Source organism: Scyliorhinus canicula, chromosome 19 (assembly GCF_902713615.1).
Source record: "Scyliorhinus canicula chromosome 19, sScyCan1.1, whole genome shotgun sequence".
In the NCBI taxonomy this organism is placed as follows: domain Eukaryota; kingdom Metazoa; phylum Chordata; class Chondrichthyes; order Carcharhiniformes; family Scyliorhinidae; genus Scyliorhinus; species Scyliorhinus canicula.
The window spans coordinates 10,077,376-10,101,432 of record NC_052164.1 but is presented as its reverse complement, the minus strand read 5'-3'; the positions used below and the strand labels follow the sequence as shown (position 1 = coordinate 10,101,432).

The 24,057-nt window shown below is 47.6% G+C and overlaps 1 protein-coding gene across 1 annotated transcript in view; it reads left to right on the top strand.

The window, feature by feature from the left end:
* The window catches only part of LOC119953960 (voltage-dependent L-type calcium channel subunit beta-1-like), a 309,597-nt gene that overhangs the window by 251,470 nt on the left and 34,070 nt on the right, over positions 1-24,057 (top strand). Inside the window, 8 exon segments of the mRNA XM_038778682.1 lie at positions 266-388; positions 2,526-2,615; positions 2,617-2,660; positions 2,936-3,009; positions 10,230-10,387; positions 16,514-16,594; positions 18,538-18,596; positions 21,039-21,148. Coding sequence (XP_038634610.1) covers positions 266-388; positions 2,526-2,615; positions 2,617-2,660; positions 2,936-3,009; positions 10,230-10,387; positions 16,514-16,594; positions 18,538-18,596; positions 21,039-21,148 — 739 coding nt within the window.

Below are 24,057 nucleotides of genomic sequence, written 5' to 3'. Positions count from 1 at the left end.
AGGACGCCGAAGTTCAGCTTGCCCGGGGCGCCAGCAACCCTAGGGCCGGCGCTGATCTTGACCTTCAGCTGAAAGTTACCCAGAGCGACAGAGCTAAGATTGACAACTCCGCATTGTGGGTAATCACAGATGCTCTGTCATTTTGACGTGTGAATTGCCACGATGCCCTGAATTTTGATCTTTATTTCAAGGCATTTTTTGTGTTGATTGACCAGATGACAGGACATTACCATCTCGTTCTTCACTGGATTCTGTTTTATTTCAGACCAAGCCTGTTGCATTTGCTGTTCGAACAAATGTTGGTTACAATCCCACCCAGAACGACGATGTCCCTGTACAAGGCATGGCCATTTCCTTTGAATCCAAAGATTTTCTACATATCAAAGAAGTAAGTTCTCAGCTCCTTGCATTATATCTCTGTGGTGGTCTGTGTAGACATTGATGAATGGCTGCATACTGTGTCCGTACACATATTTATAAGTTGATGGATAAGGTACAGGAATTACAGTCAGAACAAATGTTTTTAGATATGCTGGAACAGCTGGACAAGGTTTGGGGTTGTGCAGAACGAGATTAGTTCGATGTCAGTAAATCTTTCTTTACACAGAGGCTAATGAACAGATGGAGCATGTTACCAGGAATGGGGCATGAGGACAGGGCACTTGAATCACTCAAACAGTTGGATACAGTAATGGGAAGAGGGGTTGTTTGGTATTCTGAAATAACGTCCAAACACTCAAACCACCATCCAGATCTAAATCTGCCAGTGTAAAAGTAAATTTATGGCTTTATTTTCCTAGTTGCTTATTGATAACAAGATTGCTAAAAACCCAATTATGGACAGTAAGAATGGGACAGTTACAATGCTGCATCCATAGACAACAAGAAATTATATAGACACAGGAGCAAACGAGTCAAAATACACAGTCCAGTAACGGTGGAACAATCACTGTATCACTGGTGATTGTACTGGAAAGAAACTGGTTTAGTCAATGCTCGCTGCTCAAGGCTCAAAAGAGAGGGGCAACCAACAAACAACTCAAATAAAAAAACATCTCAGACAGCGAAGGTACCTGTTCCCTTTATTAGTGCTTGAGAAAGTGAATCTTAAAGGAGAACAAATACATTAATTGGAAAGCAGGCTAAAAGGTTAAGGCAATGAAGGAAAGGAGGCTGAAATGTTTTCTTTTACGGGGTGTGGGCATCGCTGGTTAGGCTGGCATTTATTGCCCATCCCTAGGTGCCCTAGGTGGAGGTGGTTTGCCTTCTTCAACCGCTGCAGTCCCTGAGGTGTAGGTACACCCACAGTGCTGTTAGGGAGAGAGTTCCAGGATTTTGCCCCAGCGACAGTGAAGGAACGTCGATATATTTCCAAGTCAGGGTGGTGAGTGACTTGGAGAGGAACCTCTAGGTGGTGGAGTTCCCAGATATCTGCTGCTCTAATCCTTCGAGATGGTAGTGGCCGTGAGTTTGGAAGGTGCTGTCTAAGGAACCTTGGTGACTTACTGCAGTGCATCTTGTTGATGGTACACACGGCTGTCACTGTTCATCGGTGGTGGAGGGAGTGAATGTTTGTGGAAGGGGGAGCAATCAAATGGGCTGCTTTATCCTGGATGGTGTTGAGCTTTTTTTTTATAAATTTAGATTACCCAATTATTGTTTCCAATTAAGGGGCAATTTAGTATGGTCAATCCACCTACTCTGCACATTTTTGGGTTGTGGGGGTGAGACCCACGCAGACACGGGGAGAATGTGCAAACTCCACACGGACAGTGACCCAGAGCCGGGATCGAACCTGGGACCTCAGCGCCGTGAGGCAGCTGTGCTAACCACTAGGCCACCGTGCTGCCCTGGTGTTGAGCTTCTGGAGTGTTGTTGGAGCTGCACTCATCCAGGTCAGTGGAGGGTATTCCATAAAAGCAAATTACTGCGGATGCTGGAATCTGAAACCAAAGAGAAAATGCTGAAAAATCTGAGCAGGCCTGGCAGCATCTGGAGGGAGAGAAAAGAGGTGAAGTTTTGAATCCGATGGCTCGTTGTCAAAGGGTCATCTGGACTCGAAACGTTAGCTCTTTTCTCTCCCTACAGATGCTGCCAGACCTGCTGAGATTTTCCAGCATTTCTCTTTGGAGGGTATTCCATCACACTCCTGACTTGTGCCTTCTAGATAGTGGACAGGCTTTGGGGGGTCAGGTGGTGAGTTACTCGCAGTGGGATTCCTACCCTTTGACCTGCCCTGGTAGCCACAGTATTAATGTGGCTAGTCGAGTTCTGTTTCTGATCAATTGTAACCCCCAGGATGTTGACTGAGGGGGATTCAGCGATGGTAATGCCATTGAATGTCAAGGGGCGATGGTTAGATCCTCTCTTATAGGAGATGTAAACACACTTGCCATCATATGACGAATCCAGTGATTTCAGTGTTTCCAAAGGTTGCTCTCGACATTAACTCGCTGGATTTTCATTTCTCACTGGGGGAAAAGAAAATGTAGCGATTATTTAAGTACTTCTTAATTTTTTTTCAGAAATATAACAATGACTGGTGGATAGGGCGATTGGTAAAAGAAGGATGCGAGGTCGGATTCATTCCAAGCCCAGTAAAATTGGAGAATATTCAGACTACAACAGGAACAAAAGATGAGGCAAGGAAGACTTTCAAGGTATGGCAAGGCCTCATTAGCCACCCTTCCTATTATCCATATTCACAGCTATCCATGAGCTGCCACAGAGCCAATTCTGGCCAGGCCGTAATTCTGAATTGGATATTTTACTGAGTTGCACCCTAACATTGGAAATTTTGCTTGGAGTAGGGATTTAGGTGGAGCTAGGCCGCACCTCCAGGTCACATGGGGTGAGCGTACTGGGCTAGCTGCCAATTTAGTGTTTTCATTTACTGATCCTACTGATTTATTTTACCTTCCAAATTTTATTTTAGCAAATCCGGCGGAAACTCCAGTTCTAGTTTAGGTGATGTAACAGGAACCAGGAGACCAACACCTCCTGCAACTGGTAAGTGACAAACAACTTTCTTTCAGATAACGTAGGAACGAGTGAATAATCCAAAGACCATTCTGTTCATCAAGGCAGTTGCATTCCTTGTTCATTCCTTTAAGATTCCTGAGGCAAGGCTTGAGTTGCAGTCCAAGAAAAATACGACATATTTGTCTGTCCGCACATCCGTTATTCACGAGGGAAAAAATTAATTTTTTTTGAACTATAAAATCTGGAATAATAAAAGATCAAATGCTGGAAATACAAAGCGAGTCCAACAGCATCCAAAAAGAAAACAATAATTTTTAGGGTGGAGATTTGCCGGAATAAGTTTAATGAGTAGTGATCGGAAATGTTAAGTTCCTTCCCTTTTTTTCAGAGACGGAAGTGCCGTACATTTCTGGCATTTTCTGTCTATACTGTACAGCCCTCTGCCCCATAGAGGGAGAAATTACCCCCACCCCTCTACCTGGTACATCCCGTGGGCACATGTTGCATGTTACGTGCCCCCAGCAGGCATGTTTTTAGGGGGTGGGAGGGAACATAAATTAGGTCAGGTGCCCATCTCACCACCTTCCCATCCACCCCTGAGCTCACCCCCATGATGTGAGTGGGCGGGTAGACACTGAAATCAGCAGCCCACTATGCACATTTAAATAAATAATTGGGCAGTTGAGCTTATGAACAAGCCAGTTGACCCAATGATATGCTGCCCAGCATAAATCATTTGGCATGGGTGGTCAGGCAGGAGTGGGCAAGCCCTTTTTCTAAATACATGTTCAAAGGCTGCGAAGTAAGGGGGTGGGGTATTAACTTCTGGGGTGATGTCCTTTGCGGGTCAGAGGATAGATCCAAAGATGAAACCCTCCTTACTTCCTTCCCACCTTCTGCATTAAACACACCAGCTCCCCATACCCTCTCCCTCTCCCTAACCTGTCAAAGCAACCCAGCTCAAGGCCTCGGACGTACTGGGCTCCAGGATCCTTGGGTCTTCTTCCTGTCCCTCACTGCAGTCCCAGCAGAGCCCACTAATGTGCCCTTGGTGCAGCTGGGACTGACAGAGCTGCTGGCCAAACTGATTAGCTGGCAGCTCCTGAGGGCGCACCTGCCTCCGTTGAGGGGGCAGAGGTCCCACGCTGCCTCCATTCGGCCTGCCCATAGAGCATTCCGCCTGCAGGGCAGGTTGTTGTGAAGTGGGTCCCTCTCCGCTAACCTTCCTCCCTCCCACACCATAATGTTCTGCCTGACTTCCTTCTGGGTGCCCTTCACTAAACATAAGAAGGATAAGCAGCAGCCAGAATACGAAGGTTGAATCTGCAGCGGATTTGGTGTGTATATATTATACTGGTATATATTGGTGTTACAATATTACCACGACTGCAACCAATGTGCCGGCATTTAGGTTGACTGTTGCAGGAGCCGAGTGTGTGTGGATTCCACACGGATGAAAGGAACGAGAATGAAAGGGAACTGATTTAAAATAATTGACAAAAGAAGCAAAAGTGACTTGAGGAAGAGCCTTTTCCACGCAGCGAGTGGTTAGGACCCGGAAGGCGTTGCCTGAGAGTGTGGTGGAGGCAGATTCAATCGAGACATTCAAGAGGGAATTTAGGCTGTGATCTGAAAAGGAAGAATGTGCAGAGTGACAGGGAGAAGGCGTGGGAGTGGCGCGAGGTGAATTGGTGAATTGCTCGTTTGGGAGCTGGTGCAGATACGATGGGCCAAATGGCCTCCTTCTGCACTGTGACAATTCATTGATTCTGTTACATAGGATGTAGGGCGCAGTTATTTGGTCCAACCAGTTAATGCTTATGTTTATTCTACTCGAGCCTCCTCCCATCTTTTCTCATCTAAATCTACCATGATAACCATCTATTCCTGTCTCCCTCTTAAGCTGGACTACTTTCCCCTTATATACTTCGCGATGCACTGCAACCACTCGCTGTGGTAGCGAGTTCCACATTCTCTGTATCAAGAAGTTAAAATTTCAGGATATTAGTGGACAAGTGTTAACATGTGAAGATGACATTTAAAGTAAGCAGTTTAACACTTGTGGACAGTCCTGTTTTATCCCAGAAAGCCAGTTGGTGAAGGATCGAACTGGAGCCTATCTTTACACACTTTTATATTTATTTACAGAGTTAAACATTACAAGGATTACAGCTCCCAGCCCAACAACCACAGCTTCAAGCTGCGATTGTTCATGGGCATTCAAGTGAACCACCAAATAATACCCACCACCGCCTGCACACAATTAAATACAACTAATATACAGTTGACAAGTGGGATGGTCCACGAATACAATCAGCATTACTGGCCAATAACACCGACAGCCATCAACCTTACTAATGGGCCTATTGTCAGCCTCCCAATTTCTAACTAGTTACAGATATTGGTTGTGTTCCTTCGAAGCCAATCAGAAGATGGCTTTTATAGCCAGTGTGGGCCAGTTTGAGACCCATCCTTCTCAATGCTTGCTAGCAAAAGTGATAAACCGAGTACATTGTAGAGAGAAGCGATTGAATGAGTGGTGAGCCACCTACAAAGGGAGCAACGGTGCAAAGCTAAGTAAACATGAAGAATATCTGTCCATTAGTGGTTATCACTGTTGCTTCACGGCGCCGGGGACGCCGGTTCAATTCCTGGTTTGGGTCACTGTCTGGGTGGAGTCTGCACGTTCTACCCGTGCCTGCGTGGGTTTCCTCCGGGCGCTCCAGTTTCCTCCCACGAATCCCGAAAGATGTGCTGTTAGGTGAATTGGACATTCTGAATTCTCCCTTTGTGTACACGAACAGGCGCCGGAATGTGGCGACTTTTCACAGTAACTTCATTGCAGTGTTAATGTAAGCCTACTTCTGACACTAGTAAAGATTATTATAAACCAATTGAGGCCAATCGCCATATTCCCACCAAGGAGTCACACGGGCTCTGCTTAGTACTGGTCCACACAAACGTGGTCCAGGTGTCACGGCACCTGTGGGGGTCTCCCAGGCCAAGGTGGTGTCAAGGTGCCAAGGTGGCACTGCCAGGCTTGCAGGAGCACTGCCAGGGTGGCAGTGCCAGAGTGCTAGATGGTACTGCCAAAGGTCAGAGCCTGAGTGGGCCAGGCCAATGAAAGGAGGGCTATGGGGTGGGGGGGGGGGGGGAGGTTATGAAGGGTGGGAGGGAGGAGGAGTGAAGGGCGTGTAGGAAGGGGCCTCCAGATCGTTTGGGAGGGTGAAGGAAGGGGGTCTTGAAAATGGAGGTGGACCAAAAGGGGGCATTGGAAACCCTGAAAGGGGGGTCCTCAGTGGCTCCATAGCGGGGTGTCCCCACTTGGGGGTGTGGGGTAATGCCCATGTGTGTGATGGGGTGACATTGCCCATGGGTGGAGGGTGTGGGGGACCCTCAAGCTCAGTTAGGGGCACCCTTTCAAAATGAGCTCCGGCAAGCGGAGCTCCTCAGTGTAAGGAACGGAGTTAAGTGCAGCCTCGGTCGTGCATTCCCCGCTGAGGGCCCCGGGCGTTTCAGCTAAGATGATGCGCTCAGGAAGACAGTCAGCAGTGTCACAGCTGGCATCTGGCAGTGCTCGGAGATGGGGGCAGTGAATAGTATATCACTCCTTCCAAGATCAGTGAATAGTATACGGAATAGTATACCACTCCATCCATGATCAGGGAATGGGAGCTGTGGTCAGTATCCTGCTTCATCCATGATCAGGGAATGGGAGCTGTGGTCAGTATCCTGCTTCGTCCATGATCAGGGAATGGGAGCTGTGGTCAGTATACTGCTCCATCCATGATCAGGGAATGGGAGCTGTGGTTATTGTACTGCTTCATCCATGATCATGGAATGGGAGCTGTGGTCAGTATACTGCTCCATCCATGATCAGGGAATGGGAGCTGTGGTCAGTATACTGCTCCATCCATGATCAGGGAATGGGAGCTGTGGTTATTGTACTGCTTCATCCATGATCAGGGAATGGGAGCTATGGTCAGTATACCACTCCATCCATGATCAGGGAATGGGAGCTGTGGTCAGTATACTGCTCCATCCATGATCAGGGAATGGGAGCTATGGTCAGTATACCACTCCATCCATGATCAGGGAATGGGAGCTGTGGTTATTGTACTGCTTCATCCATGATCAGGGAATGGGAGCTGTGGTCAGTATACTGCTCCATCCATGATCAGGGAATGGGAGCTGTGGTTATTGTACTGCTCCATCCAAGATCAGGGAATGGGAGCTGTGGTTATTGTACTGCTCCATCCATGATCAGGGAATGGGAGCTGTGGTCAGTATACCACTCCATCCATGATCAGGGAATGGAAGCTGTGGTCAGTATACTGCTCCATCCATGATCAGGGAATGGGAGCTGTGGTTATTGTACTGCTCCATCCATGATCGGGGAATGGGAGCTGTGGTCAGTATACTGCTCCATCAATGATCAGGGAATGGGAGCAGTGGTCAGTATCCTGCTTCATCCATGATCAGGGAATGGGAGCTGTGGTCAGTATCCTGCTTCGTCCATGATCAGGGAATGGGAGCTGTGGTCAGTATACTGCTCCATCCATGATCAGGGAATGGGAGCTGTGGTTATTGTACTGCTTCATCCATGATCAGGGAATGGGAGCGTTGGTCAGTATACTGCTCCATCCATGATCAGGGAATGGGAGCTGTGGTCAGTATACTGCTCCATCCATGATCAGGGAATGGGAGCTGTGGTTATTGTACTGCTTCATCCATGATCAGGGAATGGGAGCTATGGTCAGTATACCACTCCATCCATGATCAGGGAATGGGAGCTGTGGTCAGTATACTGCTCCATCCATGATCAGGGAATGGGAGCTATGGTCAGTATACCACTCCATCCATGATCAGGGAATGGGAGCTGTGGTTATTGTACTGCTTCATCCATGATCAGGGAATGGGAGCTGTGGTCAGTATACTGCTCCATCCATGATCAGGGAATGGGAGCTGTGGTTATTGTACTGCTCCATCCATGATCAGGGAATGGGAGCTGTGGTTATTGTACTGCTCCATCCATGATCAGGGAATGGGAGCTGTGGTCAGTATACCACTCCATCCATGATCAGGGAATGGAAGCTGTGGTCAGTATACTGCTCCATCCATGATCAGGGAATGGGAGCTGTGGTTATTGTACTGCTCCATCCATGATCGGGGAATGGGAGCTGTGGTCAGTATACTGCTCCATCAATGATCAGGGAATGGGAGCTGTGGTCAGTATACTGCTCCATCCATGATCAGGGAATGGGAGCTGTGGTCAGTATACTGCTCCATCCATGATCAGGGAATGGGAGCTGTGGTCAGTATACTGCTCCATCCATGATCGGGGAATGGGAGCTGTGGTTATTGTACTGCTCCATCCATGATCGGGGAATGGGAGCTGTGGTTATTGTACTGCTCTGTCTGAGATAGGGGCATGGGAGCAGTGAATAATATATCACTCCATAGTCATTGCCCCTGGGAAGTGGGGATTTGGGGAGGTGTTGGGACCAGGGCAGCAGGTATATGGAAACACCGTCACCTCCAATTCGAACACTATCACTGGGCCAGTGCACGCCCACTGCAGCGGTTCAAGAAAGCAGCTCATTGTCACCTTCTCCAGGGCAATTGGAGATGGGCAGTAAATTCTGACCATGCCAGTGATACCCACACATGCTGAGAATGAATTTATTTCAATAATCATGTCCCTGTCCTGTTCTTGGGCAAAGTGAATGACGGATCAGCACAGGCAGCTCTCTGGTGCTCTCATCAGAATAGCTTTCCGTTACATGTAACGCTAAGCAGCCAGTGATGCAGGCTACTCGAGCATTAAAGACTTCACTGCTGAGTCTGATCCTGTCCACACCTTGCATCTGAACACTTGCGTTCTCCAGCAGGGATCAACCTGCTCGTGAGGTATTGGCCATGCTTGGCAGGATACTGTAGAGATATCCAAGGTTCACTTCTCTTCTCTCTCACTGACCAAAATCTGTTTGGAAATCAGACCTTCAGGTAATCTAGCCTTTACACATTCTAATTCAGAAAGTCTCTCTTTCTGTCCCCTTGCCTCTCTGTCTCTCCCTGGCTCTGCATCTCTCCCATCCTGTGTCCCTCGGTCTCTCTCTCTCTCTCTCTCTCTTTTTGTCTGTCTGTCTCTCTCTCTGCCTCCACCTCACTCTGTCCCTCCATTAATCTCTTTTCCTGTCGCTCTCTGTCCCTCCATCACTCTCTTTTCCTGTCGCTCTCTGTCCCTCTACATTTCTCTGTCCCTCTGCCTCTCTCTACTTCTGTCACTCTGCCTCCATCACTCTCTACCTCTGTCTCTCTGTCCCTCTGTCTCTCTTTCCCTCTGCCTCCACCTCACTCTGTCCCTCTGCTTCTCTCAGTCCCTCTCTGCCTCCCTCCCTGTCTCCCTCTGCCTCTCTTTCTCTCTACCTCTCTCTGTCTCTCTCTGCCTCTGCCTCTCTATGTCTCACTCTGTCCCTCTGCCTCACTCTGACCCTCTGTGTGTCTCTCACTGTCCCTTCACCTCTCTCTGTTCCTCTCTGTCCCTTCACCTCCCTCTGTTTCTCTCTGTCCCTTCACCTCTCTCTGTCCCTTCACCTCCCTCTGTTTCTCTCTGTCCCTTCACCTCTCTCTGTCCCTTCACCTCTCTCTGTCCCTTCACCTCTCTGTTTCTCTCTGTCCCTTCACCTCTCTCTGTCCCTTCACCTCTCTGTTTCTCTCTGTCTCTTCACCTCTCTCTGTTTCTCGCTGTCCCTTTGCCTCCAAATAAGAGGTTACTTTTGATGAATTTGAATGTAGCACCCTCCGTTTATCCGCTGACTGACGGTGTTGCTGAAACCTGGCTCCAGGTGGGACTTTGCCCAGAGATCCAGTTTGCACAGAGTGGCACGCAAATTGCCAGGCTGAACCTGGGAGACCACACAGGTGGCTGGTGTGAGGAATGGCAACATTCACACTGTGCAGTAGAGAATTACCGTGTTGAGGTTAGGATATATTGTTGGGCAGAATAGAGGGAGTGTCATTCTGCATCTAACTCGGGCATGTTTAGAAGGTGCGTTGATAGGCGCAATATTCTCTAAAACATAAATTAAAAATAAAGTCTGGATTGTTTAGTCACAATTGAATGATACAACTGCTGCTTTAGTGTTGGCTGAACTTCTGATTATTTGGGTACTACTGTTGATTATATTTCCTTTCTTTCTCCGCCTCAGTTACATTTCAACCCTGTGCTTCTTCCCCTTCACCAGGATATGCGGACTTGTCTAATTTAGCTTTTGATGTAGATGCCATTGACTTAGATGCAGAAGAGAGCGATTCCCAAACGAACCATCGGTCCCCTAAAACAAGTGTTAGCAGTGTAACGACTCCCCCATCCAACGCAAAACGAATCCCATTTTTTAAGAAGGTAACACCTTGTCAGTGCTCACAGCTGCCTGATGCACGAACTAGCACACATCCCACTCTGTCTGCCGCTTCCATGTCTCTGAGACTTGTCAATAACATGCATGCCTTGTTATTTTTTCCCTTGGGCTCTCTTTCCACGCATACATGAGCAGCAAAGCAGAAGCAGAAATCGGTAAGTCCGTTTCATCACTTCTGTATTTCACGTTAAGTGTAGAGTCAAACTGGGGAAGTTGCATTTCCACCTGACACAACATACCTTCAAAATTGATACGTCTTGGATACAGAAGGAACAACAGCTGTTAAAATATGCATACTGTTATATCATACGGCCAGTCATGTGATTAATAACTTTTATCTGCCTGTGTCAGGGAGGAATAACTTGCATTTGCTTCTGTCGCAAAGAGCACTGCCATAGCATGTGAAAATTGTCTATTTAAAAATGTGTGAGGTTAGAGTCACAATTATGTGTGCATAATATACATTGTAATACACACACAAGTAGATTTTTCATGCCATTGATGAATATCAGAGTGTTTTTATATTCAAGATGGGAATGGAGTTGAGGAATTTCAGAATCTTGGTCAATTGAGCCACCTAGTGGCCAGAGTCTGTGGGCGCGATTAAACAAATTGGGAACAACGTCCCTTAGCGAGTGCGTTTAGCCGCCTCTTTCCCGGCACTCGCAGCGCCGAGACACACATGGCTTTACAACACGACTCAGATCGTATAAGGAGCCTCAGTCAGGAACATGCAGCCGAGGCCACACATAGTCCGTTTTGTACACTCGGGAGCTCCGCTCACTGGAACTCCCCAGTGTAGCGAGAGATCGGGACGACATCTTTAAATGGTGTCCCAATCTTCGAGGCCCACAAAGCCACACTCCTCCCCACTCAGCCCGAAAGCACAATGGGAAGGTCCCCGCATCCCCCTCTAACCCTCCCACCCACACAGGGCACCCCAGCCCGATCGCACAAAAAGTGGCAATGCCAGCTAGCAGTGCCAGGCTGGCACCCAGGTGGCACTGACAGGGTGGCACCAGACGTACCCGGGAACCACCCTGCCCAAAGGACATGCAGCTGGAGTCCTTCAATCCCCTGGGAGGCCCCCACAAGTGCTGTTCTCTCTGTTCGCTGTTTGTGGAGACGAGTGTTGAACACCCCCAATTCAGGGCCCCCCTTCCATTCCCCTCTCCCCTTCAAACCCCCCATTCCCTCTTCAGGCCCTGCCTCTTGGCAGTGCCCCCTGGCACCCTGGTCTGGCCGTGTGGCATTGCCAGGGTACCAGGGGCAGCACTCAGACAGTGCACCTGGTCTTTCTAGGAAGGACTTCAGAACAGCAGAAACCCCAGCAAAAAAAAACTGTGGTTAGAAACAACACCTGCTCTTTGTAGGAAGCACTTCAGAGTTAATAGACCATGAAGAGCTATAAAGATAAACAAAGCAATCCCTCCTTTGAAATAGCTGGAACCTGTCAATCAAGAGGCTTGTAAAAGGCAATGGACTGTGAAATTTTATGAAAACTTTTAGGCTTTTTGGCAAACCCAGAGGCTTGAAAACATTAAAGGGAAATGCAATTGAACGTGAAAAAAGCACTTCAAAGGTTTCCAACACATCACAGGGAAGACATTTACTTCATGAATTTGACATGCTGGCAGAGAATACTTTTCAAGGCTATCGAGGGAAGACTTGCCACATTACGCCCAACCTAGGAAAGATCCCCCCCCCCCCACCCCCCCATCTGAGCCCAGCCCAACAGGAAGGAAGATTTACAAACCAGAATTTCACACCCAGTGCCAGTATTCTAATAGTATTTAGAAATAGAGCGAGAGAACAATAGACACGTTATTTGCCAACTGGCGATTCTCCAACCCGGCCTGGGGTCGGAGAATCCCGCCCAATCCCTTCAGTAAAATCTGGTGATCAGCACAACTCTGTCAAGGTTGAGAAGGCGGGGCCTTCATCGATAACCTCAGCCGGTGCAGGAATTGAACCTGCGCTGTTGGCCTTGCTCTGCGTCATGAACCAGCTGTCTAGACAACTGAGCTAAACTGGTCCCCTTTCAGTAAGGAGACACAAACTAGACATGGTACTCCAGGTCTGGACTCACCAAGTCTCCCTATAATTGTAGTAGGCCTTTATAAAACTCTTAAGCACCACGTTATAAATGCCTCCCTAATTGCTGAAAGTAAAAAAGACACGGCTATTTCTGATTCCTATGAGCCCGGAGAGGTGACGTGCAGGAAGGGAATTGGTTGAGGAGGAGAGTAAATAGGGAAAGTCCAGGGAAAAGTGGAGATGTGAGTCTGAATTTTGCTTAATTGCCCTTGGCAATGCCTCATGGCGCCGAGGGTCCGGGTTCTATCCCAGCCCCGAGTCACTGTCCGTGTGAAATTTGCACATTCTCCTCGTGTTTGGGTGGGTCTCACCCCCACAACCCAAAGATGTACAGGGTAGGTGGACTGGACCGCGAAATTGCCCCGTAATTCGGAAAAGAAAGGAACTGGGTACCCTAAAAAAAAAATTTATTACCCTTGGCAAATCTTAATTTAGGAAGAATTCTCCTCCCAAGGTTAAATGATTGGACATAGCCCACCGGAGTCACTGACTGGCAGACATTGCAGGCGTGATGGGCGCCATTAGCTTTGGGGATGACTGTTGGCAGAATCTTACCATATTTTTTCAAAGTTGTCCGGCTCACACTGAAAACTGGCGTGCGGCTCTTCAGCTGCATTGACCAGTTTTCACGCCAGATCTTGAGCCTCCTTTAAAGAAAAACTAAAGTGGATGTGGTTTACACCTTCACTCTGCTGGGACGGGACCTGTTAGAGCCGGCACCCGGCTCCACTGGTGCCCCGATCGGAACTGAAATTGAACGGACCCCCAGCCCCCAACATGGGGGAATTAGGGGACTCCCCCTTTAACCCCCCTCCCCTCATGCCTGCAAGTTCCCCCTTCACCAATACTTCCCCCCCCCCCTCCCATCACCACCACTACACATTAATGGAAACTCACACACCACAAGGGGCTCCCACATGGGTCCACCCCGGCACTGGCCCCTGGCACAGGTTGGTAATCCCAGGTTGGCATTGCCAACTTGTGCCAGTGGGCAGTGTCAGGGTAGTGCCAGAGCACTCCCTGGGCATGTCCCTCTTCTCTCTCTGCCCCCACTGAAGGCTACACTTCCCTTCTCGCCCCTGATGGGATTTCCCTCAATGGATTCACATTTTTGAAAAGCTGTTAGAAACCTCACCAAAGTAAAGTATGAATATTTATTGAAGGGGGAATCATGTGACAGGGAGGTTTGTTAATATTAAAATGTATTATAATGCATTTAAATGAGGTTCCTGCCCTTTGAAGGCATGAACCTCGTGACATTACCGACAAGGGGTGGGGACAATTGGGAAATGGGGTTGTCTCCGGATTTAGCCCACATTGCCATTCTCTCTGACCGTGATCGTGGCTGCAAATCGCTCCCAACCTGAGTTAAGGCCTTTCACAAATTTCTAAACAATATGCAACATGTGACAGGTTGAAGGTACTTGACAAATACTGCGAGTCAAAGAGCTTTGCCATGATCCTTAGCTGATATCTAAAACTCTCAGTAGCTTTACGCACATTCATGCCAACTTTTACCACGATTGTTGAACACGTAAGAGCATAAGAAATAGGAGCAGGCCTAGACCACATGGCCTAGCGAGCCTGCTCTGCCATTCAATACCTCCATGGCTGATCTTTGCCTTTAACTCCACTTTTCTGCCCGCTCCCCATATCCCTTGTTCCACTGAGAGATCAAGAATCTGTCCGTCCCAGTCTTCAATGTATTCATCGAAGGAGCACCCACAATTCATTGGGTAGAGAGTTCCAAAGATTCACAACCCTTTGAGTGAAGAAATTCTTCTTCATCTCAGTCCTAAATGATCGGACCCTTATCCTGAGATTGGGCCTCTGTGTTCTAGATCTCTCAGCACCTATCAAGCCCCTCCATGTTTCAATGAGGCCGCCTCTCAATTCTAGTGAACTCCAGCTTACTAGAAATAAGCTATGAGCATCCGTGTGCTTAGCTTTGCCACCAACTCCCCTGCTACATGCCCAGTTTGATCTCCCCAGTGACTCAGTTGACAAAAGAAAGGTCCAGCATGGCATAGTCAAACAGACCAGGTATGTCCCTTGTTCAATCTCTGCTGCATCAGCTGATGTCAGCACTGTGGACCCACTGTCATTGGGTTGGGAATGTTGCCCAAGATGTCTGGGTATTAGATGAGGGTGGGGTCACGTTGAGCTTGATGCTCCCCTCCCAGCTGGGTAATCCGTCAAAAGATCCCAGTCCTGATGAAAAGATCAGACCGTCCATTTACCGTCTGGCAGAATGGTGAGCCCCTAAGTTGATATCCGACCGATCCGTGCTCCAGGAAGTCAGCACCATTTTCAAACAGCTCAGAGCCAACGCCAATCCGATCCGAAGACCCATTTCTAAAGAGCAGTTACAGGTCGAGGCAATCCCCATCTTCAGGGGTTTAACTTCTCCCAGTAGAATGCTGGACAACACACTGCAAGAGATTCCAGTCTTTGTGGGAATGGATTATAAGAACATAAGAACTAGGAGCAGGAGTAGGCCATCTGGCCCCTCGAGCCTGCTCCGCCATTCAATTAGATCATGGCTGATCTTTTGTGGACTCAGCTCCACTTTCCGGCCCGAACACCATAACCCTTAATCCCTTTATTCTTCAAAAAACTATCTATCTTTACCTTAAAAACATGTAATGAAGGAGCCTCAACTGCTTCACTGGGCAAGGAATTCCATAGATTCACAACCCTTTGGGTGAAGAAGTTCCTCCTAAACTCAGTCCTAAATCTAATTCCCCTTATTTTGAGGCTATGCCCCCTAGTTCTGCTGTCACCCGCCAGTGGAAACAACCTGCCCGCATCTATCCTATCTATTCCCTTCATAATTTTAAATGTTTCTATAAGATCCCCCCTCATCTTTCTAAATTCCAACGAGTACAGTCCCAGTCTACTCAACCTCTCCTCATAATCCAACCCCTTCAGCTCTGGGATTAACCTAGTGAATCTCCTCTGCACACCCTCCAGCGCCAGTACGTCCTTTCTCAAGTAAGGAGGCTCTTAAATTGAAAAATTGAGTGCTGAGGAAAGGAACTCTTTTCTTTGTCTTTGGTCACACACACAGCCCAGATGAAATGTACTGGAGCCTATACACTGGGGAAATTAAGAGGGCGGACAAGATCAAACCAAGGCCAAATCTGCCAAATGTTTTCTATATTTGGCACCTTGTTCAAGCCAAACATTGAGGGCCTGAGCAAGCGTGTTTGGAATGTAGAAATCATGGTTCGAAGCGATTTCCAGTGAAATATTTACCAAAATGTTGATGTAGTTTGACTTCTTTATTGAGCACGATTTATCAGTCTTTGAGACTTGAGACTGTTTTTAAATAAGCAAAGCATTTTAAAGTGGCACTGCACTTTTTTGCGCTTGGCAAACACTCGGGCCGGACTGCTTCCCGCGTGAATGCTTCGTCCTGGCTTTGCTTGTGCTCAGCAAAAGTAACGCACAACTTGTTTGGGGCTTGTCGCTCGCTGGTGGTGAAGACAGTGCCTCTTTAACTTGTCAATTCTACCACTAGAAATGCAAGACGGTCTTGCAAATCCAGGTGGGACATTGCCCCCTTTAGAGGAGGGGGAGTTCAGGAATGATTTAATAAAGGCACTTCAAATGATGGAAGGATTTTGCAGAGTTAAATAGGGAGAAACTCTTTGCAACAGCAGCTGGGCTGATATCCACGGACAACGGTTTAAGAGAGTTGGCTCGACAGTCGGTGTGGGAGAGAGGAAGACATTTATTACTCAGCGAGTTGTTGTGATCTGGAATGCACCCCCTGAAGGGAAGAAGATTCAATTGTAACTTCAAAAAGGGAACTGAATAGATTCTTGAAAAAAAAAATGTCATTGCAGACGTATGGGAAAAGAGCAGAGGAACACAGCTAGTTCAAGAGAGCCAGCACAGGTTCAATGGGCCCAATGGCCTCCAACTGTGCTGTATGGTTCTGAGGATAATAGGCCCTTATTTATTCTAATGCTTTATCTGGATTTCTGTTTCTCCTCTCCCCCGGACAGCAGGAGAATGTGCCTCCCTATGACGTAGTGCCATCCATGAGGCCAATCATTCTAGTGGGTCCGTCTCTGAAAGGTTATGAGGTAAGTGGCTGGTTTCCCAAAGGGACCTGCTTAACAAAAATACAGTCAAATGTAACGACTTATTGTTCCTGGCATAGAGCTTTGTGCAGTCATACAAAGAACAATATAGCACAGGAACAGGCCCTTCGGCCCTCAAAGCCTGTACCGGTCATGATATCAACCTTGGCCAAAACCCTCAGCACTTCCTTGTGCCGTACCCGTCTACCCATCCTATCCATGTGTTTGTCAAGATGCCTGTTGAATGTGGTTAATGTATCTGCTTCCACAACCTCCCCTGACAACGCGCTCCAGGCACCCACCACCCTCTGCGTAAAAAGCCTGCCTCACACATCTCCTCTAAACTTTTCCCCACGGACCTGAAACCTATGCCCCCTGGTGACTGACCCCTCCATCCTGGGAAAGAGTGCCTGCCCATCCACTCTATCCATGCCCCTCATAATCTTGTAGTCCTCGATCAGGTCACCCCTCAACCTCCGTCTTTTTAATGAAAACAGTCCAAGTCTGTGCAGCCTCTCCACACAGCTAACACCCTCCAGACCAGACAACATCCTGGTAAACCTCCTCTGCACCCTCTTCAAAGCCTCCACATCCTTCTGGTAGTTTGGCAACCAGAATTGCGCGCAATATTCCAAGTGTAGCATGACTTCCCAGTACGTGTGTACACTGTCCCGGAGAGGAAAGTGCTCTTGCTCTGGGATCGGAAGGTTGTGGGTTCACGTCCCACCCCTGAGCATTGAGAGTAACCTTCAGGCTGATACTTTCAGTCTAGTACTGAGAGAATACTGCACTGTCAGTGGAGCTGGCTGTCTTTCAGCTGAATTGTCTGCTCTCTCAGGTGGACCTCACAGATCCTGCAGCACTATTTCAAAGACATTCAAGGGAATTATACTCAGCGTCCTAACCAATATCTATTTGCTAATCAACATCATTAAAACTGACTGTTTGTTCTGGTCATTACTGCTTCACAAACAAAAAAAAAAGAAAATTACAGCACAGGAACTTCGGCCCTCCCAGCCTGCACCGATCCAGATCCTTTATCTAAACCTGTCGCCTATTTTCCAAGGGATCTACTTCCCTCTGTTCCCCGCCCGTTCATATATCTGTCTAGAAGATGCATCTTAAATGATGCTATCGTGCCCGCCTGAAATGTTTGTGAAATCTTCTTGTGTAGAATTTGGTTGCTACAGATTTTACATTAGAGTTGGGCAGCAAGGTGGTGCAGTGGTTAGCACTGCTGCCTATGACACTGAGGACCTGGATTCATTCCCGGCCCCAGGTCTCTGTCCGTGTGGAGTTTGCACATTCCCCCCCCCCCCCCCCCCCCCCCCCCCGTGTCTGCGTGGGTCTCACCCCCACAACCCAAAGATGTGTAGGTTAGGTGGATTGGACATGCTAAATTGCCCCTTAATTGGAAATAAATAATTGGGCATTCTAAATTTATTTTTTAAAAAGATTTTTCATTACAATAGTGACTACACTTCAAATTTATGCATCAACAGCCCCGGGTCACTGTCCGTGTGGAGTTTGCACATTCTCCCCGTGTCTGTGCGGGTCTCACCCCCCACAACCCAAAAATGTGCAGGGTAGGTATATTGGCCACGTGACAAATTGCCCCTTAATTGGAAAAAATAATAATTGGGTACTCTAAAATTTACTTTTAAAAAAATGAATGGTTCTTTATGGTTTCCTATCTGCTGTTTGTCCCCAGCTCATGACCAGTAAGAGTTTCCAGTGGTTAATTTTAGTGCCGAGATAATCATGGCAGGTTATGAATCAACTGCATTGAGCAGTGAGTCAGCATTCCTGACATGCCAACTAGTCATTGTTTGGCTGTACCTGAGGAACGTTAACTCCGATAATTCACACAGCAACTAAAGCAGTGAACCTTACTTTCAACCGTGGCAAAAGATAAATATTCTTCTTTTGTTTCTGTTCCTGTACAGGTGACAGATATGATGCAGAAAGCTCTGTTTGACTTTTTGAAACATAAATTCGATGGAAGGTAAGGAGTGGCAAAAGTTCATCTATCCTCTGTACGGTTCACAGTAAATATGTAGCATGGTGGTTAGCATCAATGCTTCACAGCTCCAGGGTCCCAGGTTCGATTCCCGGCTGGGTCACTGTCTGTGTGGAGTCTGCACGTCCTCCCCGTGTGTGCGTGGGTTTCCTCCGGGTGCTCCGGTTTCCTCCCACAGTCCAAAGATGTGCGGGTTAGGTGGATTGGCCATGCTAAATTGCCCGTAGTGTAAGGTTAATGGGGGATTGTTGGGTTACGGGTATACAGGTTACGTGGGTTTAAGTAGGGTGATCATTGCTCGGCACAACATCGAGGGCCGAAGGGCCTGTTCTGTGCTGTACGGTTCTATGTTCTATGTTCTATGTTCTATAATATATTGGTGTGTGGGAATATGTTGGTTCATCTGGTGCATACCTTCCCCTGATAGATGACAAGATTCAGTCTTATCGCCCAGTTTGAAGCTTCATGCTGCTTATACTAAAGTAGTTCAGCTCAACTGGGATGAAGTTCGAGACATTCAAATAGGCTGCAAAACATAGCATTCCTTTGTCCGAGCTGCTATCCAGTGACTCTCCCACTTCCCACCGCCAGACGTGGGTTGAGGGTAGGATCCGATGTGATGCACCATGTGGTGGAGTGGCCTTTCACAGTTGGCACATGAATAGTGATCACCTGGGTGAGGCATTAGATTGCACCGGATGACTGTAAACCCCACTCAGCAAGGCAGTACTGTGTTCAGGGATAGAAAGAAAGAAAAATTGATGAGAACGGAACCGGTAGAACTAAATGAACATGTGAACATAGGATACACAAATATGAGGCCGCGTATTTTTGAGATTGCCCTGAATGGGAACCCAGTGGGAGACTGGGTGGGGGTGGTAGGGAGAAATGCAAGATTAATTCAACCCCCACCCCCCCCGGTCAAATGGGAGTCGAAGCACAATTCTCCTTGTGTGAGTCCAGAGAATAGTGAAGAGTTCAACTCAAGCCCTCTGAATCTGAATAGAATCCCGAGAATTGATCTTGGTGGGGCGGTTGGGAAGGAGGGGGGGGGGGGTCACCTTTACGTTGAACAGGCTTGTGTGGGGGGAGGGGGGGGAGGATCTTTCTTCTAGAAAATATGATGCAATGGAAGTTTTTAAGATAATGAAAGGGTTGGGAGGGTAGACATTAAGACCTAAACTAGGTGGCAGAAGCATAAGTATACTATACAATAAGAACAAAGAAGAAAGAAAATTACAGCACATTTTTTGTGAAGATGCCGATTCTCTTGGGCTACAATTTCAGTCGTTTGGTAAATCACCAACGTGGCCATTTTTCATGTGAGTCTAGATCACTAGTGTCAGCAAATGTACAGCAGGGGGCATGACAATCAAGCGTGATTGTGACTTGGGCTCGCTTGCACTCGCGTATACTTTCCAACAGGCTCCAAGCCTGTGCCGACCATGTTGCCCTAAGATAGCCATTGATAAATGCAACAGGCAATTCAAAGGAAACGTCTTCCCCAGAGAATGATTAGTAGTAGTTGAGGTGAATGGATGTGTTGAATGGCAGGGCAGGACCGAGGGGCCAAATGGCCTATTCTTGTTCCTAATTTCTTATGGGGGGAAATGGATCGAAGGATATGTTCTTCGTGGAGTGAAGAGGGGTGGGAACTGGCTCACGTGGACCAGAAACACCTATTGAACTGGTTGATTATTTCTGCTCTCTAAATAGTATGTTCATGGCATATCCCACCAGACAAATGATGGGGTACAGCCCCCCCCCCCCCCCCCCAGTGGCTCAGTTACTCAGGTACTGCCCAGTGTGTAACTGCCTGACAGACCAGCGAGGTCCCACGGTTTAGCTGTGGATTATGCTGCGTTAGCCCATTTTACAGGGGAGAGGGTGAGGAAGGATCGATCTCAGGGGTATTAGTGTTGACCTCAGAGCCCTCCAAGCTAGGGAGAGGAAAAGGCCTTGGTGGGGCGGTTGGGAGTGTGGGGGGTGGGGGGGGGCATACGTAATAACGCCTGTTGGAAAGTATACGCGTGTGCAAGCGAGCCCAAGTCACAATCACGCTTGATTGTCATGCCCCCTGCTGTACATTTGCTGACACTAGTGATCTAGACTCACATGAAAAATGGCCACGTTGGTGATTTACCAAACGACTGAAATTGTAGCCCAAGAGAATCGGCATCTTCACAAAAAATGAAAAAGAAATCCATTGTTGTTACTTGGGAAAATGCGGCCATCGTGCTTTTTCAGAACAAAACACTGATCCTACTTTGAATGCAAAGCAATCCATGAAAGGTCCAACCCTTGAGATGCACACCCTGAATGGTCAGCCGAACAGTGCAATAGAATGCTGTAACCTCACAGGGAAATGCAGACAGTGCCAAAGCTCTTTGTCAGAATGTTGTAAGTAACTCTGCTTTCCGTTGACAGAATATCAATCACACGAGTTACTGCTGACATCTCTCTTGCCAAACGATCAGTGCTGAACAACCCCAGCAAACACACAATCATTGAACGCTCCAGCACTCGCTCCAGCCTGGGTGAGTAACTCTTAACTCAGTTTCAGGTGGTCAGGCCTTAACCGTGGAAACAAAGCTGAGGTTTTTCACGGTATATTTTCATTGCAATCTCAGGGCAGACTCTGACATGCATGTCGCTTCTCCCCACTAGCAGAAGGAGCAGGTAGTGACAGGACACACGAGACGAAAGAGGCAGCGGGAGATGCAAAATGTTTGTTCCTCAGCGAGTTCCGATCTGGATTTCGCTGCCTGAAAGGGTGGCGGAAGTAGGTTCCGTCGTAACTTGCAAAAGGGAGGTCGATAAATACTTGAATAGGAAAGATTTGCCGGGTTATGGGGAAAAGAGTTGTGGGGGCACGTCAGGGGCAGTGGGACTAATTGAACAGCTCTTTCAAAGAGTTGGCACAGATGATATGGGCCGAATGGCAGTCTACCATGATTCTCAGCCAAGGGGTGAAAATTTCTGGCCTTTCTCGTCCCGTCCCACGAAGCTCAACAGACATTTGTCTGATTCACCGCAGCCATTGATCCCACCGCAGCGGGGCGAGGACATCTCAGCCTCGGTTACAGGGGGATTATCTGGACAATGTCTCTCTGAGTGACAAAAGCACAATGGCTGCTGAAATGACCTAGTTTAATTCTGGAGCTTGGCTGTAGTTCCGTTTTAGGATCTTCGTGATTGACTCTTCTGCACGAGTCTGGACTTCTTACCACTGATGCAGAAAAAGCGAATCCCGACAACAGCACAATTCCGGCCATTATATGGTTCATGGGTTGAGAAATTTCTTCAATTGCACTGACGCGTAGTTCTGTGGAGTTGGATTGAATAGTGTTATTGCTGCGCTCCATACCTGTAATGTCGGAATCTGTGACTCTGATTGAGCCATTCTTCCTGTGAACGTGTTGTATTCAAGGAAGAAACAGCAGCAAGTTGCCACTTTGCAGGTGAAAAATGTCAGACAGTTGAGTAGACAGCACCACTTAAAGCCGGGAGATGGTATTACTGGCACATCTGTCACTGACAATACAACCAGAAGGCAAGATGCATTCGCCTAACTTCAAAGAAAGGTTCAAACGCAACTTGGAAAAGTTAGTAATAGCTTCAGGATTATAAACATAACCATCATTCTTTACTTCCTAAAAATTGCAGCTGAAGCACATGCTCAAACTATTGCCACCTGCTTATTTCAGTGTGTATGCTGTCCACATATAGAGACTGACCAAGGAAATTACAGTCAAATATGATTGGCATTTTTGGATGCCTGGCTGCTCGGAGAGATTTCCTGTTCTGAAAAACGAATAATTGGTGACATCAGCTAAGTGAAATACTTTAAACTGGAGGGAAAGTTGAGGAGATTTTTCTTTTGTTGCATAAAAGTGATTGCCTTCAGCCTCACTGTCAATTTAAAACATTTTTTTTAAAACTTCAAATATTTTAGCTGAACAGTTAGATTTGTTACCCGCGCAGCTCTGGTGATATCAATGATGGGGCGGAGCATTTGGCTTCCTTGAGACTCTGCTTTTGGGGGACTGAGAGTCAAACCGACCTCCATTTACTCTGAGCTAATAATAATAATCTCTTTTATTGTCACAAGTAGGCTTCAATTAAGTTACTGTGTAATGCCCCTAGTCGCCACATTTCGGCGCCTGTTCGGGGAGGTTGGTACGGGAATGGAACCCGCGCTGCTGGCCTTGTTCTGCATTACAAGCCAGCTGTTTAGCCCACTGTGCTAAACCAGCCCCTGATTTAGCTAGAGCATCCTGCATAAGGACACTATCGACTCAGGGCAGAGTTTATTTTTTTAAATTACATTATATTCTTAGGAATGCTCCTGTTGTTCGATTTTACTTCTGACGTGCGTGTAGCAACTACTGATTTGCCAGTAATCATTAGCAACAATTATTCAATCAGTCTACTTGATTGAAACAATTTGCTTGTGGCATGGTCCAGCCACATGTCAACCTTACACTTCAGAGTTGCAGAAGTTTATTTTTTTTTAAAAGGGATAGGTGCTGATTTCCCGCAAGTTTCTTGTGAACTGCAGCTTGAAAATTACAAGAACCTGTCAAGCTGTAAACTTCCCTCCCTGGAAGCCTTTGACTTTAGGACGTGCCTGGGCGCAGAATTAGAATTTGTGAAAAAGAGACAGGTCAGGTTGTTAAACACAGCTGAACCTTAGCAGCAGATTACTGCACCATGCATTACATAGGGCAACATTCCTGTTACAAATTAGTGAATTATCCAGTTTGCCATTAGTGCCGATACAGGGGATGGGCCAATAGGGGGCGGGATTCCCTGGTCTCCCCGCCAGCGGGATTCTCAGAGGCAGGAGGCAGCCCGCCATTGGCTGGTAGTGGGATATTCTGGTACCGCCGCTTTCAATGGGATTTCCCATTGAATCCACTCCATCCTTCAGGGAAACTTGCGGTGGGGGTGTGTCATCAGTGTGACTGGGAGATCCCACCGGTGTGAACAGCCGGAAGATCTCGGCTTGTGTTGCAAAATAGGGCTGGGGCTGGTTTAGCTCACTCGGCTAAATCGCTGGCTTTTAAAGCAGACCAAGCAGGCCAGCAGCACGGTTCGATTCCCGTACCAGCCTCCCCGGACAGGCGCCGGAATGTGGCGACTAGGGGCTTTTCACAGTAGCTTCATTAAAGCCTACTCGTGACAATAAGCGATTTTCATTTTTCATTTTCAAATAACACTGACTCCACAGAATCTGTATAGTGCAGCCGGAGGTCATTCCGCCCATTGGGTCTGCACCGGCCCTCTGAAACAGCGTCCTACGTAGGCCCACTCCCCTGTCCTGTCCCCATAACCCCACCTAACCTGCACATCTTTGGAGACTAAGGAACAATTTCTAGCATGACCAACCCACCTAAGTAGCACATCTTTTGACTGTGGGAGGAAACCGGAGCACCCAGAGGAA